Below are 14,567 nucleotides of genomic sequence, written 5' to 3' on the forward strand. Positions count from 1 at the left end.
GGGCTTCATAAATAGAACTGAAGGAATGGAAATTCACTGTTGTCTTGTCTGATTATGAGCAGATCTGTAGAGAGATGGTGAATTTTTACGATTTATGAATTGGTTTCTGATCATGAGACCTATGAACGCTCGCCCATTTGAAACCCAGAGGATAACTTTCTTGTCCTTCTACACCAAGGTTGGAAATTCGACCCAAACGTTGACGCACATGCCCATAGGATTGGCCCACCAGGCCTTATGTTTAACACTTGAACTTGCCACATTCATTTATGTACGTAACTGCTATACATGGCATGGATTTCATAAACTGCAACTTTGTTCTTAAATACACAAGAATACCAACATATGCCATCATTGCATTCAGCAAATTCAAGAAGATTCACAAAACTTTACTTAAATGGATGAATGAACTGAATACAGAAACAAGTGCTTATTGGAATCATTTATGAACATTGGGAAATGATTTGAATGAAGGTAGACCTGGTCCAGCATTTTACCTTCTTGTTTATCTGCTTTCTGTTGTGCTGCTTCAGTTGTTCCGTTGTATTTATCGCTGCAGCTCCGAGCAGCATTGACATGATTCTGTGCAGTGCGATGTTTGTACAAGATTACAGCAGGCTGTCGATGACGACTCAAGTGTGACAATGGTGGTCTGCAAACCTTTTTCACTGTATGAGGAAAGAGCACAGATTGTGAAGCCATCATCATGTCACCACTATTGTCCAGGTTGATTCTGGGGATGGGCAAAATCACTCTGTGTCTCAAGACCCAGAGAACCTGAACACCTTTTGGTGTGTGTGACTGTAATTTCTTAAATAAAAGTCTGATATTTACTATAAATATTTAAAATAATATATCTGGATTGTTTTGTGAATGTCTCAGACACCTGTGCAAATAGTTGGCAGCAATCAGTCCCCGTGTTCCTGCATGAAAATGATCAAAACCAGGATGATCCTGCGAACTGCAATACTCAGTCCATGTAAACACACTGAATCACTTATAAGTTTTCCATTTTCTCCACCCCATAGTTCCAGGCTTTCAGTTGCGCTCCACCTATATCACGTGTGGAGAAACCATTCCCATTCAGTGTAATTTGTTCGGAAAAGTCACAACCACTCTCATGGCAATCCAGCTATGTCCACTCAAGTATTTCTTACTACAAGATACCCAAAGTAATGAATCATCACACACAGAGTAAAGCTGCTGTAAATTCATGCTAATATGGATTTGTTTTATTTCCAGCACCAAGGAGTTATGTAGAATCGGTGGCGAGAGCGGCGGGTGCAGAGCAGCCTTCATCACCTCGTAGTGTTAGTCCTCCAGGAGAGTCTGCGAGCCAGCAGAGGAGTCCAAGTCCCACCACTCACACACTGAACCCACCTCTGTCCAGCAGCAGTCCCATCCAGAGTTCACAGAGGTCAGTAAAATGCATGATTCTAATGTTTCACTTCAAATCCAAACCTGCAAAAAAAAAAAAAAACGCTCTTGAACAAGGCATCAATGCATGAAAGAAAAGTCTAAAAGTATCTAGATTAAAGATTTTTGTTTCTCTGGATAACTCTGTCTTACTCAGGACTCTTTTGTTGCAGTGATCACCCGTTAGTGGAGAGCAGCGTCAGCACTCCCTCCCAGCCCACTACTGATTCTGGGTTCCGCTCCCAGGCTACAGAGAGTGCCTATCCTACACCCACCCCGTCATATCAAGCCCTGATTACCCCTACTTCTTCCTACCTGGATTCTAGCTCCCCCACCTCTTCCTATCTTGGAACTGCTACACCCACACCGTCTTACCTTGGTCCCAACACTCTCCTGGGCAACTACGTGATCTCGGATCCTAGTCCACCAAAGTCAGAGCCTTCTCAGATCACACTTGGCCATGCAAGTCCCCACCCACAGCTCCAGACAAACATTTTGGGCCCTACTCATGATCCGGTCTTCCAGCAGCGTCCGAGTGTTTCCGGTCAAGGTGTTTCCGTAATGACCCAGCAGACAGTCCCAGCTAATGGCTTTGACATGGGCATGCCAGGGCACGCTGGAAGTCCCATCCTTAGCCGTCGTCTGTCTCAGGGAGCTCAAGGCAGCCCAGTCCTCAGCAGACAGGCGTCTTTAGGACAGGGGCTCCAGCAGAGTCCGGTCCTCAGCAGACAGCCGTCGCTGGGCCAGGCTATTCAGAGCAGCCCTGTGCTCAGCCGACAACCATCCATTACACATGCTCATGGAAGTCCGGTGCTCGGCCGGCATCCATCTGTTTCACAGATGTCCCAGAGAAGCCCCAGTTTAGATCGTCACCCCATGCACAGTGGTTACACCACACCAGATGAAAGACACGGGAACCTGTCTCGACAGAGCAGCTCTTCAGGCTACCAGGGACCGCCCACCCCCTCCTTCCCCATCTCCCCTGCAAGCTACCCTGATGGAGGAATGATGGGAACGGGCGTAGGGTTCAGGCAGGGCAGCCCAGCCCCGGGTTTCCAACCCCAGCTGCCCGAAAAGAGGAGAATGTCAAGTGGCGATCGGCCAAACGGCGCCCTGTCCTACGGCACGCTGAATGGGAAGGTGATGTCCCCGATGAGTGGAGGAAGTACCCCCAGCTACTTTCACACCCTGTCCGACTTCTCAAGATTCACTATACCTGGTAAGGACATTCATTTTGTGAAACAATATGGAAATAGAATCAATAGTACGGCTTGCTTATTTTTATCCTTTTCCAAAAGGAGCACGTAGCTTTTTGGTGAGCTTTTACAGAGCTCTGAAATACCTCTCACTGATTTGGTTCAGGTCAACATAGAGATGTATTTGTGATGTTATTTGTGATTTTTCCCATGTTGCTGTAACAGATGGAGGCCCTGACAGCAGGCTCAACGTGAAGTTTGTTCAAGATACGTCCAAGTTCTGGTACAAACCAGACATTTCAAGAGAACAAGGTAAGCTGCTGAAATTGGTTTTGAATTTTGCAGTTCTGTTGACGAAGCAGTTTCTGACAAACATCCATCTGGCTAGCTTTTTTGGATCATATCTAAATCTTTCTCATTAACTTGTCATCTGCCAAACTGCAAGTAAATGTATTCAAAATGCATTGCTTGCTTTAGAGGTCAGTGTGGGTCCTCAGTGGCAAGGGCACCGTCCATCCATCATCCATCCATCCGTCTATCCATTCATTAATTTGTCTCTATGTTCATACTACTTTGACTAGAAGCTTTTTTTGCCTTCGTTTTAAATAAAACCATTGGTTTTAGGAGCTTACAAAGCACTGGATTGAGAAAAATAGAATTGTTTTAAGCTCAGTAGAAGAGTTGATGAAGGGTTTTTCTTTTTTTTTTGGAAACCTTTGAAGCTGTAGGATGACCTGTGAAAGTGAAGTCATGGTATTGGATTTCCTCTCTGTAAGCTTTGGGACCCTCCAACATCACCACTGTTTATAAATCAACATACACATGTGCACAATACTGAATATGCATGTAAGCCTCGTACAAAACACTCCTGTTCTTGTGTGTTTTTGTTGTGAGGTCAGCGGCTATTGGCTGCCCCCATGTCCATGCGCTCACAGCCGGCGCTGGATTATATCACGTTAAACACAAGCACATGCTCAGCGGCAATGACATCAGACACCCAGGGAGTTTATACTCAGTGCGATGCACTCCCAGGACCAAAGCCACACCAGATGTGGAGAATTAGGCTACATCTGCATGTGTTGTTCATCTCATCCGTTCTCCTGCCTTGTAGTGTCACATGTGGACAGGAGGCTACATTAAACTAAACGGTGCTCCAAAGCTCGTCTCCACGAACAATGGAGCGTCTGGAGTAAAGTGCCGTGTTAAAAGTTGGAGTTTCAGTGAATTCATGCCGACAGCAGCTTTTTCAATCACGTTGCAATACATTTCATCGTGCTTCAGATCATCCTCTACCCTTGACTGCTTGCTGCCTTGCTCCTTGGCTTGGCTTAATTCTTTCTTCCACTGTTATACCTCCTCTTAATGCCACTGCCCAACTGTAGCTAGCCGTTTACACATTTACATTGCGGACATTGTCTATCACTTGTCGTTCCTTTGATGACACTTTTCAGACTGACTGCTGCAGATTATGTACATTATGAGATATGTTTGTGTAAAGCACTGTGATCTTACCAACCTTCAGTAATCTACCTCCTGACCTACCTACTTGATTGCCTATCTGCCTACCAAAACCTGAGTCCATCTACTGATCTACCTGTCCACCAAGCTACCAATCAACCTACCTAAAAAGCTGCTCACGGACCAAATTCTCTTCCTCCAAATAGATATAGTACCAACCAGTTTGTTAAAGCTACACTAAGGAACTTTCAGTTTTCGTTGATTTTGGCGGCGCCAGTGGACAAAAGCGGTAGTGTTTTGCCTGACCGAATACTACAGTTCCCATGAGGACTAGCGCGTGGCGTCGTAAATTGCTGCTCCCGGTGGGCATGCTGTCGGACTGAACTCGCCTTCATTTGTTTCCAGTGGCTGTGTGAAGGACGGATAGCGACGAGGTAATGAATCTAAATGAATCTAATAGTGGCTAAACAAAGTTATATCGTGATGTGACGCATGCCGTAAAGCAGTCCGCACATTTGGAGCTTTTTAGTGTGCAGGGTTCCACCACCCTCCTCACAGCTGCTTAGTCCAAGTGAAAGCAATACTGACGCCCTCAGCCCGTGACAGAGGGGTCATTCAACTAGTTGTAAGTCGAAGTATCATCACAAAAGATGTTAAAATGTTTTATTAAGGTAATGCCTCTGAGCCTAAATAACTATTAACTGACCCCGAGTGTACCAGTGCATCCACAACCATGTTATGAATGAGTATTGCAGCTAATTTAAGGACTGAATGTTCTTTGTTTTCCAGCAATCGGCCTGCTGAGAGAGCGAGATCCTGGAGCCTTTGTCATCCGGGACAGCCACTCATTCAGGGGGGCTTATGGTTTGGCCATGAAAGTGGCGTCTCCTCCCCCCTCCGTGCATCAGAACAAGAAAGGTACGGGGGGGGAGGTGGGGTTTACATTAATGGACACTTCAAAGCAGTCACAAACACACAAGTATTTAGTCTGACCACCCCAGCGTGTACCGTGCCTCTCCATGCTCCTTGCTTAGTCCGGATGGAGCCAGAATTCAGTCGCTATCTCGATACCAAACGTATGAGGTGATGTCTCAGTGTCGGCCTGCTGTGTGTCACTGAAACCCTCCCCTCCCTCAGGTGACATAACCAACGAGCTGGTGAGGCACTTCCTGATCGAGAGCAGCCCCAAAGGAGTGAAGCTGAAAGGCTGCCCCAACGAGCCGTACTTCGGTGAGTGCTCCTGGCTTTGAGCCGCCGCGCTCTCGCTGATAAGACTCGCACGCTGCTATCACGTCCCAGTGAGTCTGGAGGGCGAGTCAAACGAGCGCCGTCTGCCTTTCGCGGACCCGCCCCTCCTTTCCAGGTTCTCAGACATTTATAATTATAGCTCTGACTGAAGCGATCCCACTCATGTTCTGCTTACTAATTACACTGCCAGGCTACATGACCGGTGTGTTTGTGTGCATCCTCCTTTTATATCCCGACTGATAGATTCCGAAAGGCGTCAAAAACAACTTTAAAACTCTTTTATTCACCCTTCCTCTCATTTTCTTCTCAGTTTATATCTGTTTATTCCTCTTCCTTCACTACAGTTTTTTTTTTTTTTTTTTTAAGTAAAATGTACCAGATCACTTGGAATCAATGAGAACTAAAATAGAATGTTACTTTTTTGGTGACAATGGTCACTTTATTGGAGGTTGTAAAGTGGGTAAGCACTTTGAATGATTGGAATTTTTTTTTTTTTACGTTATTGCAGATTTGAACAGCTTAAAAAAGACGAAGTTGAGTAATTTGTTGCGCTTTCAGTTGCATCTAAATTTAAAGAGAAAACACGCTGTGTAAGTAGACATTTGCTTAAACATTTCACAGAATTCTGCACTGGGTGGCATTGTTAAAAATGTCATAATGTTGAATTCACCCCAAAACCAAATCCACCCACCGCCACCACCAAAAATGAAACGCATCAGCAGTTTACTTTTAACAAAAAGTCTTTCCAGGAGAGTAAAGGCCTCAGTTATCCTGTTGTTAAGCATTTAGTTTTATGTGAATCTATTTACAGTATGTGATCTATTTATGTGAATACAGATTTAGACATTTAGCATTTGGAATTAGCAGCGAAATAAAGTCACCAACAACTCCAGTTTGAAGATGAAACTGCTGTTCAAGAAAATAGAAAAACACAAAGACTGAAATTTAATTTATCTCAAATATAAACACAATATTGTGTGTTGTGTATAATATTTGAATATTATTCAAAGATTGATTGTTAAAGATAGAACAAGCACTATAGACACGCTTCGTTTTGTGAAGAGGCAGTGAAAATACACACACCTCGGTACGTTTATAAAGCAAATGGATCAAATCTCAACTTGTGAAGATGCCTAAAGTATTTTACTAAAAACTACTCACATTCAGAATAATCGCTCACCTTTAAAAGAAACATTTTTCTTCCTAAAGTCAACAACCTAAAATATGTATCTCAAGGCCATGCATAGGAATATCTGTGATGTTACGGTGATTTGCACACTAGAAACGCACAGAAATGAAAGCTGGGAAGAAATACTGTGTACATGGAAATCAGATCTGTAGGAAGTCTGAATGTGTTTTTCAAGCACTCCAAACACTTCCGCTCCGTAAGGTGAACGTCGAAGCTCGATTCCTGAGAGCAGAACAGAATTCCAGGAGAGAGAGGCGCTTGTTTCTGACCGTGTGTTTTGTGTCTCCGTTGGCAGGTTGTCTGTCTGCGTTGGTCTACCAACACGCGATCACACCACTGGCCCTGCCCTGCAAACTCCTCATCCCCACCACAGGTATGTGCGTGTGTGCGTGTGTGTGTTTGTGTTTATTTAACAATACAAGACATACAAAATTCACATTTTTTATGCAGAAACAGAAATAGTTCTTAGCTTTGGATGGTTTGTGGTGTGTGTGTGTGTGTGTGTGTGTGTGTGTGTGTGTTTTGTTTTGTGAGGAGTTAAAGTAAGTTCCTAGAAACACTGATTCTGCCAGCAGTTACACTTTTCTGAGATTATCTCGGAAAAGCTTGTCTGAAAACAAACCCTGTTACGCTAAAGTTATGACCTTTAATATCAGAATTATCCTCTCCTTATCAGTAAACGTTTCTTTATTTTTAAACAAATTCCTAATTCCACGCTGAGTATTTTCAGTTGACTTCAAGGTGACAATTTCACATTGCTGCTTAATTTACTAAGTACAATAGTAGATTATCTTCTCCTTTTCTTCACCCTGTAGATCTGATCGAGGAAGCGCCAGAAGTGTCGACGGCAAACCCTCTGGCCGACCGGCTGAAACAGGGAGCAGGTAAGACCTCAAGAACATCTCGGGCCTCTTCTCGCGCTGCATTCAGCTCCACTGGTAGAGATTTGATGGTAATCATTATTCCTTCATTTAATCTCACTCGCCTTATCTGACCACACGGCGCCCTTGTTATCCCAGTGCAGAGGCCCCCTGCTGATTCCCATGGTAAACACCCTGCGCTTTTATTTGGAAACACGTGGAATGTGCATCACATGTGTGTGTTGTCTGTCTGTGTCTGTTGTTTCCTGCACACGTGCAGACGGAAGCCTAAAAGGCCTCCTCTAGAAATGTCTCCTAATGTCAGCGTCCAGCTTGTTAACAGGCAGAATGCTTCATGTGGAATGATTTGGATGGTTCCAGACAGCATGCCCTCTAATGAGAAGAAGGCAGCGCATGAGCCTGGCGGTTTAGGTTTGGTTCCTCCGGTATGAACGAAACGTCTGCTCTCTGTCCTCCCAGCATGCAACGTTCTCTACATCAACTCTGTGGAGATGGAGTCCCTGACGGGCCCTCAGGCGGTCGCCAAGGCCATATCCGAGACCCTGGCCGCCGCTTCCCCGCCCACGGCCACCGTCGTGCACTTCAAGGTGTCTTCGCAAGGCATCACGCTCACCGACAACCAGAGGAAGTAAGTTCCAGGCCCGACGTGACGCCCGGATGGTCATGTGACATCTGGAGATACAGTAAATCAATGTCTCGACACATCGTGAGAGTTAAATAAGGGCGAGTGTTAACAGGAGGCCCGGCTCACGATCACAACAGCACATTGAAAGATTTAAGAGCTTTATGGATTATTATTATTATTATTGTTATGTCAAGCCTGGAACTAGTTATATCCAGTTTTTATTGAATGAGGTGTTGAATGTCGAGATGAATAAGAAGTTACTCGTCTAATTCCTTCAGAACTACTAAGACATTCATGTTTTTGTTTGGCTCGCCTCAAAATTAGCGTCCTGCTTTTGCTCTGTTGTAATTTTTAGAAATAAGCTTCTTTACCTAAATTGGTAATACTTCCATGTTTCTTAGCACTCGGAAATCTTCACGTTTCATGTTTTGCTCTGTTTCCAGGCTTTTCTTCCGACGCCACTACCCCACCAACACAGTCACGTTCTGTGACACCGACCCTCAGGACAGAAAGTGAGTAAATGAAAGCTCCGTTTACACAACAGTTTTTTGAAAACCGAATTCTATTTTTTTGCATTTTGGGTGTCTGTTTACATGACATTAGTACCAACAACGATCCAACTCTAGCTCTATGAAATCAAACTTTTCAAAGATGCTCTGACGCCGTCTTCACGCAAACAAATCCAACTTCGTCGTCTGTCTAAAGTCCGTGTTCTGTCCGTGATCTATGTCATGTTTTTTATTCCTCTCCCTGAGGTTCCTGAGTATTACCGGTAATGGGAATTGAAAACCGGTTGTTGTTTTTGAGAATCAGTTCCCAATATTTCAATTCTTTGGAATCATTTACCAATTTTGCAAACAATTCCCTTATCGACTCCAGTGGGCAGGAATGACGTAATGTGCATGGCAAAGTCACTCCAGCAGGAAACATGGCGCCAAAAGCAGCATAAACGCTCGAAAGCGTGGTTACATTTCACGAGAAATACTTTTAAAGTAGCTATTTCCGCAAAGGGAAGAAATATCACGAATATGCAGAAACATCTGCACACACACGCAATAACGATCAATAAGAGAATCCATAAAGCCCCAAATAGTTAAGCGGAATCAAAAATGGAATTCGGAATCATAAAAACACTTTTTTTCTTTAGTTTCTGACACAAGGCAAAAAAATCATCCAACTCTTGCTCTTCATGAGCCTGAACCTCGGCCTGCCTATTTCAAACTAGTCCACTGATGTGCTCATTAAAATGTAAAACCTAACGTTTCTCATTTCATCCTTTTCAGGTGGAACAAGCCTGAGGGAGGAACCGTCAAGTAAGTAAACTTATTCTTCAACAGACCTTATTCCTGTCTCAGTTTTGCCCTAGTCCAAGGATGTAAAACATAAGGCCTGTGGGCCAAAACTGGCACTCAGGAGGCTCCAATCTGGCCCACCAAGCAAATTATTAAAAATCATTAAAGTTTAAGTTTAAAGATTTTTATGGCAGTGTTTTACTAGTCCGGTCCACTCCACATGAAATGCAGCCCCTGAAGTAAAACCTGTCAGACCGTGTGCGGCGCCTCGATGGGCCGTGCTAACATCAGCCACCAATAATGTAAATGATCAGGGTATCAGTCGGCTCTCTAGTCAACTCTGCTAGCCTGACTTACAGATCCACAGTTCACAGTAACGGGGAAATAACTCATTCAGGTCTGTCCTGTTTCAGTTACCATCTTCCTCAATCCCATTTGCAGGCTGTTTGGCTTCGTGGCTCGGAAGCAGGGAAGCACAACGGACAACGTGAGTCACCTTTTCGCCGAGCTGGACCCGGACCAGCCCGCCAGCGCCATCGTCAACTTCGTGTCCAAGATGATCGCCTCGCAGAAGCGATGAGCGCCGAGCAGAAACCAACCCTGACGCCCTTTTTTAAACACCTTTGGTTTATTGTCTTTGCTTTTAACCCCAGAGAATCACTTCGGCTTTGTGTTGACGCGTCACCTTATTTTTTTTCCCCCCCGCTCTTCTTACTTTACCGTTTGTGTGTGTGCGTGTGTGTTATGAATGTCAGGAACGAGTGCTCGGTGTGTGTGTGTGTGTGTGTGTGCTCGTGCGCGGCTTGCCTTGCCCGCATGTTGCTTTTACTCTCGAATGGACTCCAGAACGGACCAGAGGAAGTGCAGGGTGGGGCGTGGCTGTGAGAGACAGCGGGATGTGGAGGGGGGGTGTGATCGGTGGTCTTTAACCTCCCCGGGGGGGGCGGGGCGGGGAAACCCGTGGAGAGGGAATGACATTGTGCGTACAAATGTTAATTTTAAGTGTCGTTTAAATGTTTGTGTTGAGATGAAGTCAAGTAGCGCGGACGCTGAGGTGGATCGTAAATCTTATCAGGCTTTTCGACCGGTCAACCAAAGATTTTAAAAAAGCGGTCAGGGCGTGTATAGTGTGCCACTGTCGGAGGGTCGAAAGTTTTCTTTTGTACAACAAATATGGCTGCTTAATCAAAAATACTGTTTCTTTCTGTATGTACTGATACTGTAGGTCAATCGTACGCCGTGGTCTGTGTAAATATTTCCAATCGCTTTTTCTTTTTTGTTTGTTTGTTTTTTTGTTTTTTGGAGTAGGACTGTTCTAGATGACTGCTGGTGCCTGACTTTCTGTGCTAAATGCAGAGCTTTTTTTTTTTTTTTTTTTGTAAATCCACGCTGTCTTAAATATGCAAAAACAAACAAAAACAAAAGAAGAACCCTGGACATGATGCTGTGCTAGAGACCACAGGTCCTTCCCTTTACTGCAGCCGACAGGCTTCGTTGATCTGAACATGACGGAGGATTGAGAGGCGGTGTCGATTTGTTTCTCGCCATCCGGCGTTCAGCCCGTCTCGTCCCACTGAAGCTCTCCGTCAGCCAGCCAAATCTCTCACTCTCATCCTACCCAAAAGGAAGCTATACATATAAATATACATTTATAGATAAAAAATATATATATATATATTAACTTCCAAACAGTGACTTAAGATATTTATTTTTTTGCTTTGTTGCTCTATGTTACCTTGTATACATGTATTATAAAGTATACATCCAGATTACTGAAAGAGAAGTGAGTGTGTCGACATAAACAAGGTGTAAAGTGTGTGTGCATTTCAAAGTGTATCACTGTTGATTCTGAATGTTTTCAGTTTGTTTTTTTGTTTGATTGTTTGTTTTTTCAAAGCATTATTTTTTCCTTTGTTTTAACGTTGGGGGAACCTTCTTGGGGGAGTATTTTCTATGACAGATTGTTTTTAACTCAAAACAAAAGAAAAAAAAATTGGAGTGGCCCTAAAGTTATAAAAGCCGACACGATTGTTTTTATTAACTTAAACCTGCCTAGGAACGACGTCGTCTAAGTTTTAGCACTTAATTGTTGAAGTATTATGGCTGGATTTGTTTTGGCTCCATAAAGGTTTTATCTTCAGACCTGCTCCTGCCTCCTGGCCGGGTGAGCGGCTGCTGCCCCCTGGTGGCGGGGCCGGGATCGCTGCGGAGGAACCGCCTCTATTCTAATACAGTGTTTTAGCTGTTTTATGCCACGTTCGGTGAGACGAAACCACCCCGGTCCTGAGAGAAGCTCAGTCCAGCCCTCCCCTTTAAACCCCGACCCCGAGGAGGTAGACAGAGGGGTCGCCTTGACGACAGCACTTACAGGGCTTTTATATCAGACTAGAATGTTCCATTATTTATTAGCGTTAGCAGGAGCGTGCATGCTCGAGTCGAACTGTAACCGAAACTCTGCCGACTGGTCGTTACCCACAATCCTCCGGTCGCAGTCAGTCCCGCCTTTTCAGGTAGTCAGCAAGGGTCTCACTTTAACGTGTCTTGACACAGCTTATAAGACAAAAAGAGAAACTATATGCATTTTTGTTGTTTTTTTTGTTTGTTTTTTTTGCCTATGAATGCTTGTTGAGGTAATAAAATTTAAAAAATGAAAAACATCAAACTGAATGTTAACCATGTGTCGGTGGAGGTCGGCCGATGTGGCCGATCGTCCGGACTGTAGGACGTGTGTGAATGAGCTACTATGCCTGTATAGAGCTTCGTCATTGTTTGGTTTGCTACATTGTATGGCTTTTACTATTTCTGATGAAAAAAAAAAAAAAAAACACATTAAAAGCAGAACAAATCAGAATTTGTCCTACTTTCTTTTTTTGTGGAATCACTGAGTGAAGACTTTAATATATCCATTCATCCATCTTCAGCGCCCCCCGTTTCAGGGTTACTGAGCCCAGATAACTATGGGTTCAGTCGACCTTGGAAAACCACACGCACTCACGCTTTCAGGGAATTCAGGCCCTGTTTACATGACGGTGTTTCAAGTGAAAACGCATCGTTTTAGCATTTTCATTTGCGTTGTTTACAAATGATGCCCTTTTACACAGAAACCTCGAACAGTGAAAACTCTATAGCTTTCATTCAGTTCCATTTGTAGAATTACAAAAATTATAAATTTATAAAATTATATATAATTTTTTATATTATATATAATTATAAAATTATAAAAATGTACATGAATACGTGGTGTTCATGGTATTCATGCGCACTAGAAGTGAAGCTGTTTCCATGGAGACGGAGTCCAAGTGTTTTTCAGAGTGTGATGCTGAGCAGCTGGGCATCCAAAACACAATGAACGCTTTCTGTTTTCACTAGAAAATGTGTTTTTGAGAGTAACTATTTTTTGAACAATTTCGATATTTAAAGTTTGAACGACACAATTTGCCATAAATCACATTAAACGTTGTCGAACTTACAACCGCAGTGTGCCTGCCCAGTTTTCAAAAAGTGACACAGGCAACCAAAACACAGCAAATATTTTCACCTGAAAATGTGTCGCTGTAAACAGGCCCCCGGTTTTTGTTTTTTGTTTTTTTTTTTATCTGTGAATCGCAAAATCTCTATTTCATGTGTTACAGTTTTTCTTCATTGGTTCGGCTCATTTCTTGAAACCGAAATTACATTTTCAGAACTCTGCGATCATTTGGGAAAAACGGTCTCACAGTTCAGCTCAACACCATAGTTCACTTGCAAAAGCTCATCTCTCTCCCAGAACTGCTCACTCATGTTTCAAAGCTACTATTCTTTCCCATATAAACAGTCAGAGCTTCCAAAATGCAAAGATCCTTCTCAACAGCTTCGGGTCATTTCTCGAAACACACCGGACGTTCTCAGTTCTCTTGGTTCTCTTGTCAAAAACAATCTGGACGGTTCAGCAGAACCACATGGTTCACCTGTCAGAGACCAGATCTCTTCCTAAACAGTTCACTAATGGCAAAACTACATTTCTTTCTCAAACAAATGGTCAATGCCCAAAACACTTTGTCCTTTTGGCGTCATGTGAGCTTATACACATTGTATTGTATTGGAGTAAGAAGAACCTTCAAGTTTGGATTCACAGATTGCTCTGATACTTCCAAAGAAACTGTTGTCATTTTTATCACAAAGTAACTTCCATCCATCAGAGCTCAATATACTGTGAAATAAACACACACAAAAAAAAGAAAAAGAAATTATAATTGTATGTAGCCCACAGTGCTGTAAATGAAGCTGGAGTTTCACAGCTCACTTCTTCACTGGTCCTCCTCCTCACCCTCATGCAACCAGATCTATGTCTGGTATTCATGGTACTGAAGTGTGTTCTTGACTAATTTTGATAGTTGAACAGATGATTTTGCATGTGGTGGCTGATACATTGACATGACACCGATATGTTTTGGATAGAGCAACCATTAGATTGAGAATCAGTCGATCAGTTTAGATCAATCTGATATATACACTTGGAAATTGTGCTAAACCCGTCCTTACTGTGATTAATCATTTGCAAAGATTTTCTGAAACATTTCCTGAGGTATTTACAATGTGATGAAATGAATGCGAAACACCGTTCTGTTGTGAGCAATTGCCAAGTAGTTTGGAAGTTTGTATATGTTGTTTTGAGAATGTAATCTTCTTTCAAGAAATGAGCCAACGCAATGGAGAAAAACTGCAATCTGCTGTCAATGAATCTGTTTGACATCGCTCAACTAAGTTTTCAATATAAAAATGAAATTGGTTGATGGAAAAAACATGTGATGATTATGACAAAGAAAACCAGTGAAATGACTCTGAAGGATACAAAGACAAGTCAGAGCTGTTCTTCTGCTCGACCAGCAAGTTACATTCCATTCCTCGCCAATTTTGGATGCTTTATTGAACGCATTGAGGAAACTCATCCTGCATCAGAGGAACTGGGACAGTTATCCTGAAGCCGGGTGGCCAGCATCACGTCCTGACTGAGCAAAGGAGGGTTTGTAGAGGCCATGTGGAATATGACTATCGGCTGAGGGGAGCATACAGATAAATGGCAAAGAGCTGACACGCGGATCCTCGTGCACGCACACGCCTGCTTTAGGAGTCACTGAAACACGCCGGGAGGCGGTGCTGTGGCGCAACAGGCTGTTTGTCCTCTCTGGGACACTGTAGTCAGTCTTCCGTAAAGGGCGCCACGTTGTTTCACGAACTAGACTTTTCTCTTCGCTGTAGTTGAAGGTAAGCAGTGCCGCGTTT

At 43.4% G+C, this 14,567-nt stretch overlaps 1 protein-coding gene across 1 annotated transcript in view; it reads left to right on the forward strand.

The window, feature by feature from the left end:
• The window catches only part of tns1b (tensin 1b), a 96,681-nt gene extending 85,261 nt beyond the window's left edge, over positions 1–11,420 (forward strand). Inside the window, 12 exon segments of the mRNA XM_030112722.1 lie at positions 1,243–1,417; positions 1,590–2,635; positions 2,838–2,924; positions 4,860–4,988; positions 5,208–5,300; positions 6,803–6,880; positions 7,323–7,391; positions 7,527–7,553; positions 7,848–8,016; positions 8,457–8,525; positions 9,297–9,326; positions 9,747–11,420. Of these exon segments, the coding sequence (XP_029968582.1) occupies positions 1,243–1,417; positions 1,590–2,635; positions 2,838–2,924; positions 4,860–4,988; positions 5,208–5,300; positions 6,803–6,880; positions 7,323–7,391; positions 7,527–7,553; positions 7,848–8,016; positions 8,457–8,525; positions 9,297–9,326; positions 9,747–9,885 (2,111 nt within the window). The 3' untranslated portion in view covers positions 9,886–11,420.
• The last annotated feature ends 3,147 nt before the right edge of the window (positions 11,421–14,567 follow it).

Source organism: Salarias fasciatus, chromosome 16 (assembly GCF_902148845.1).
Source record: "Salarias fasciatus chromosome 16, fSalaFa1.1, whole genome shotgun sequence".
Lineage (NCBI taxonomy): Eukaryota > Metazoa > Chordata > Actinopteri > Blenniiformes > Blenniidae > Salarias > Salarias fasciatus.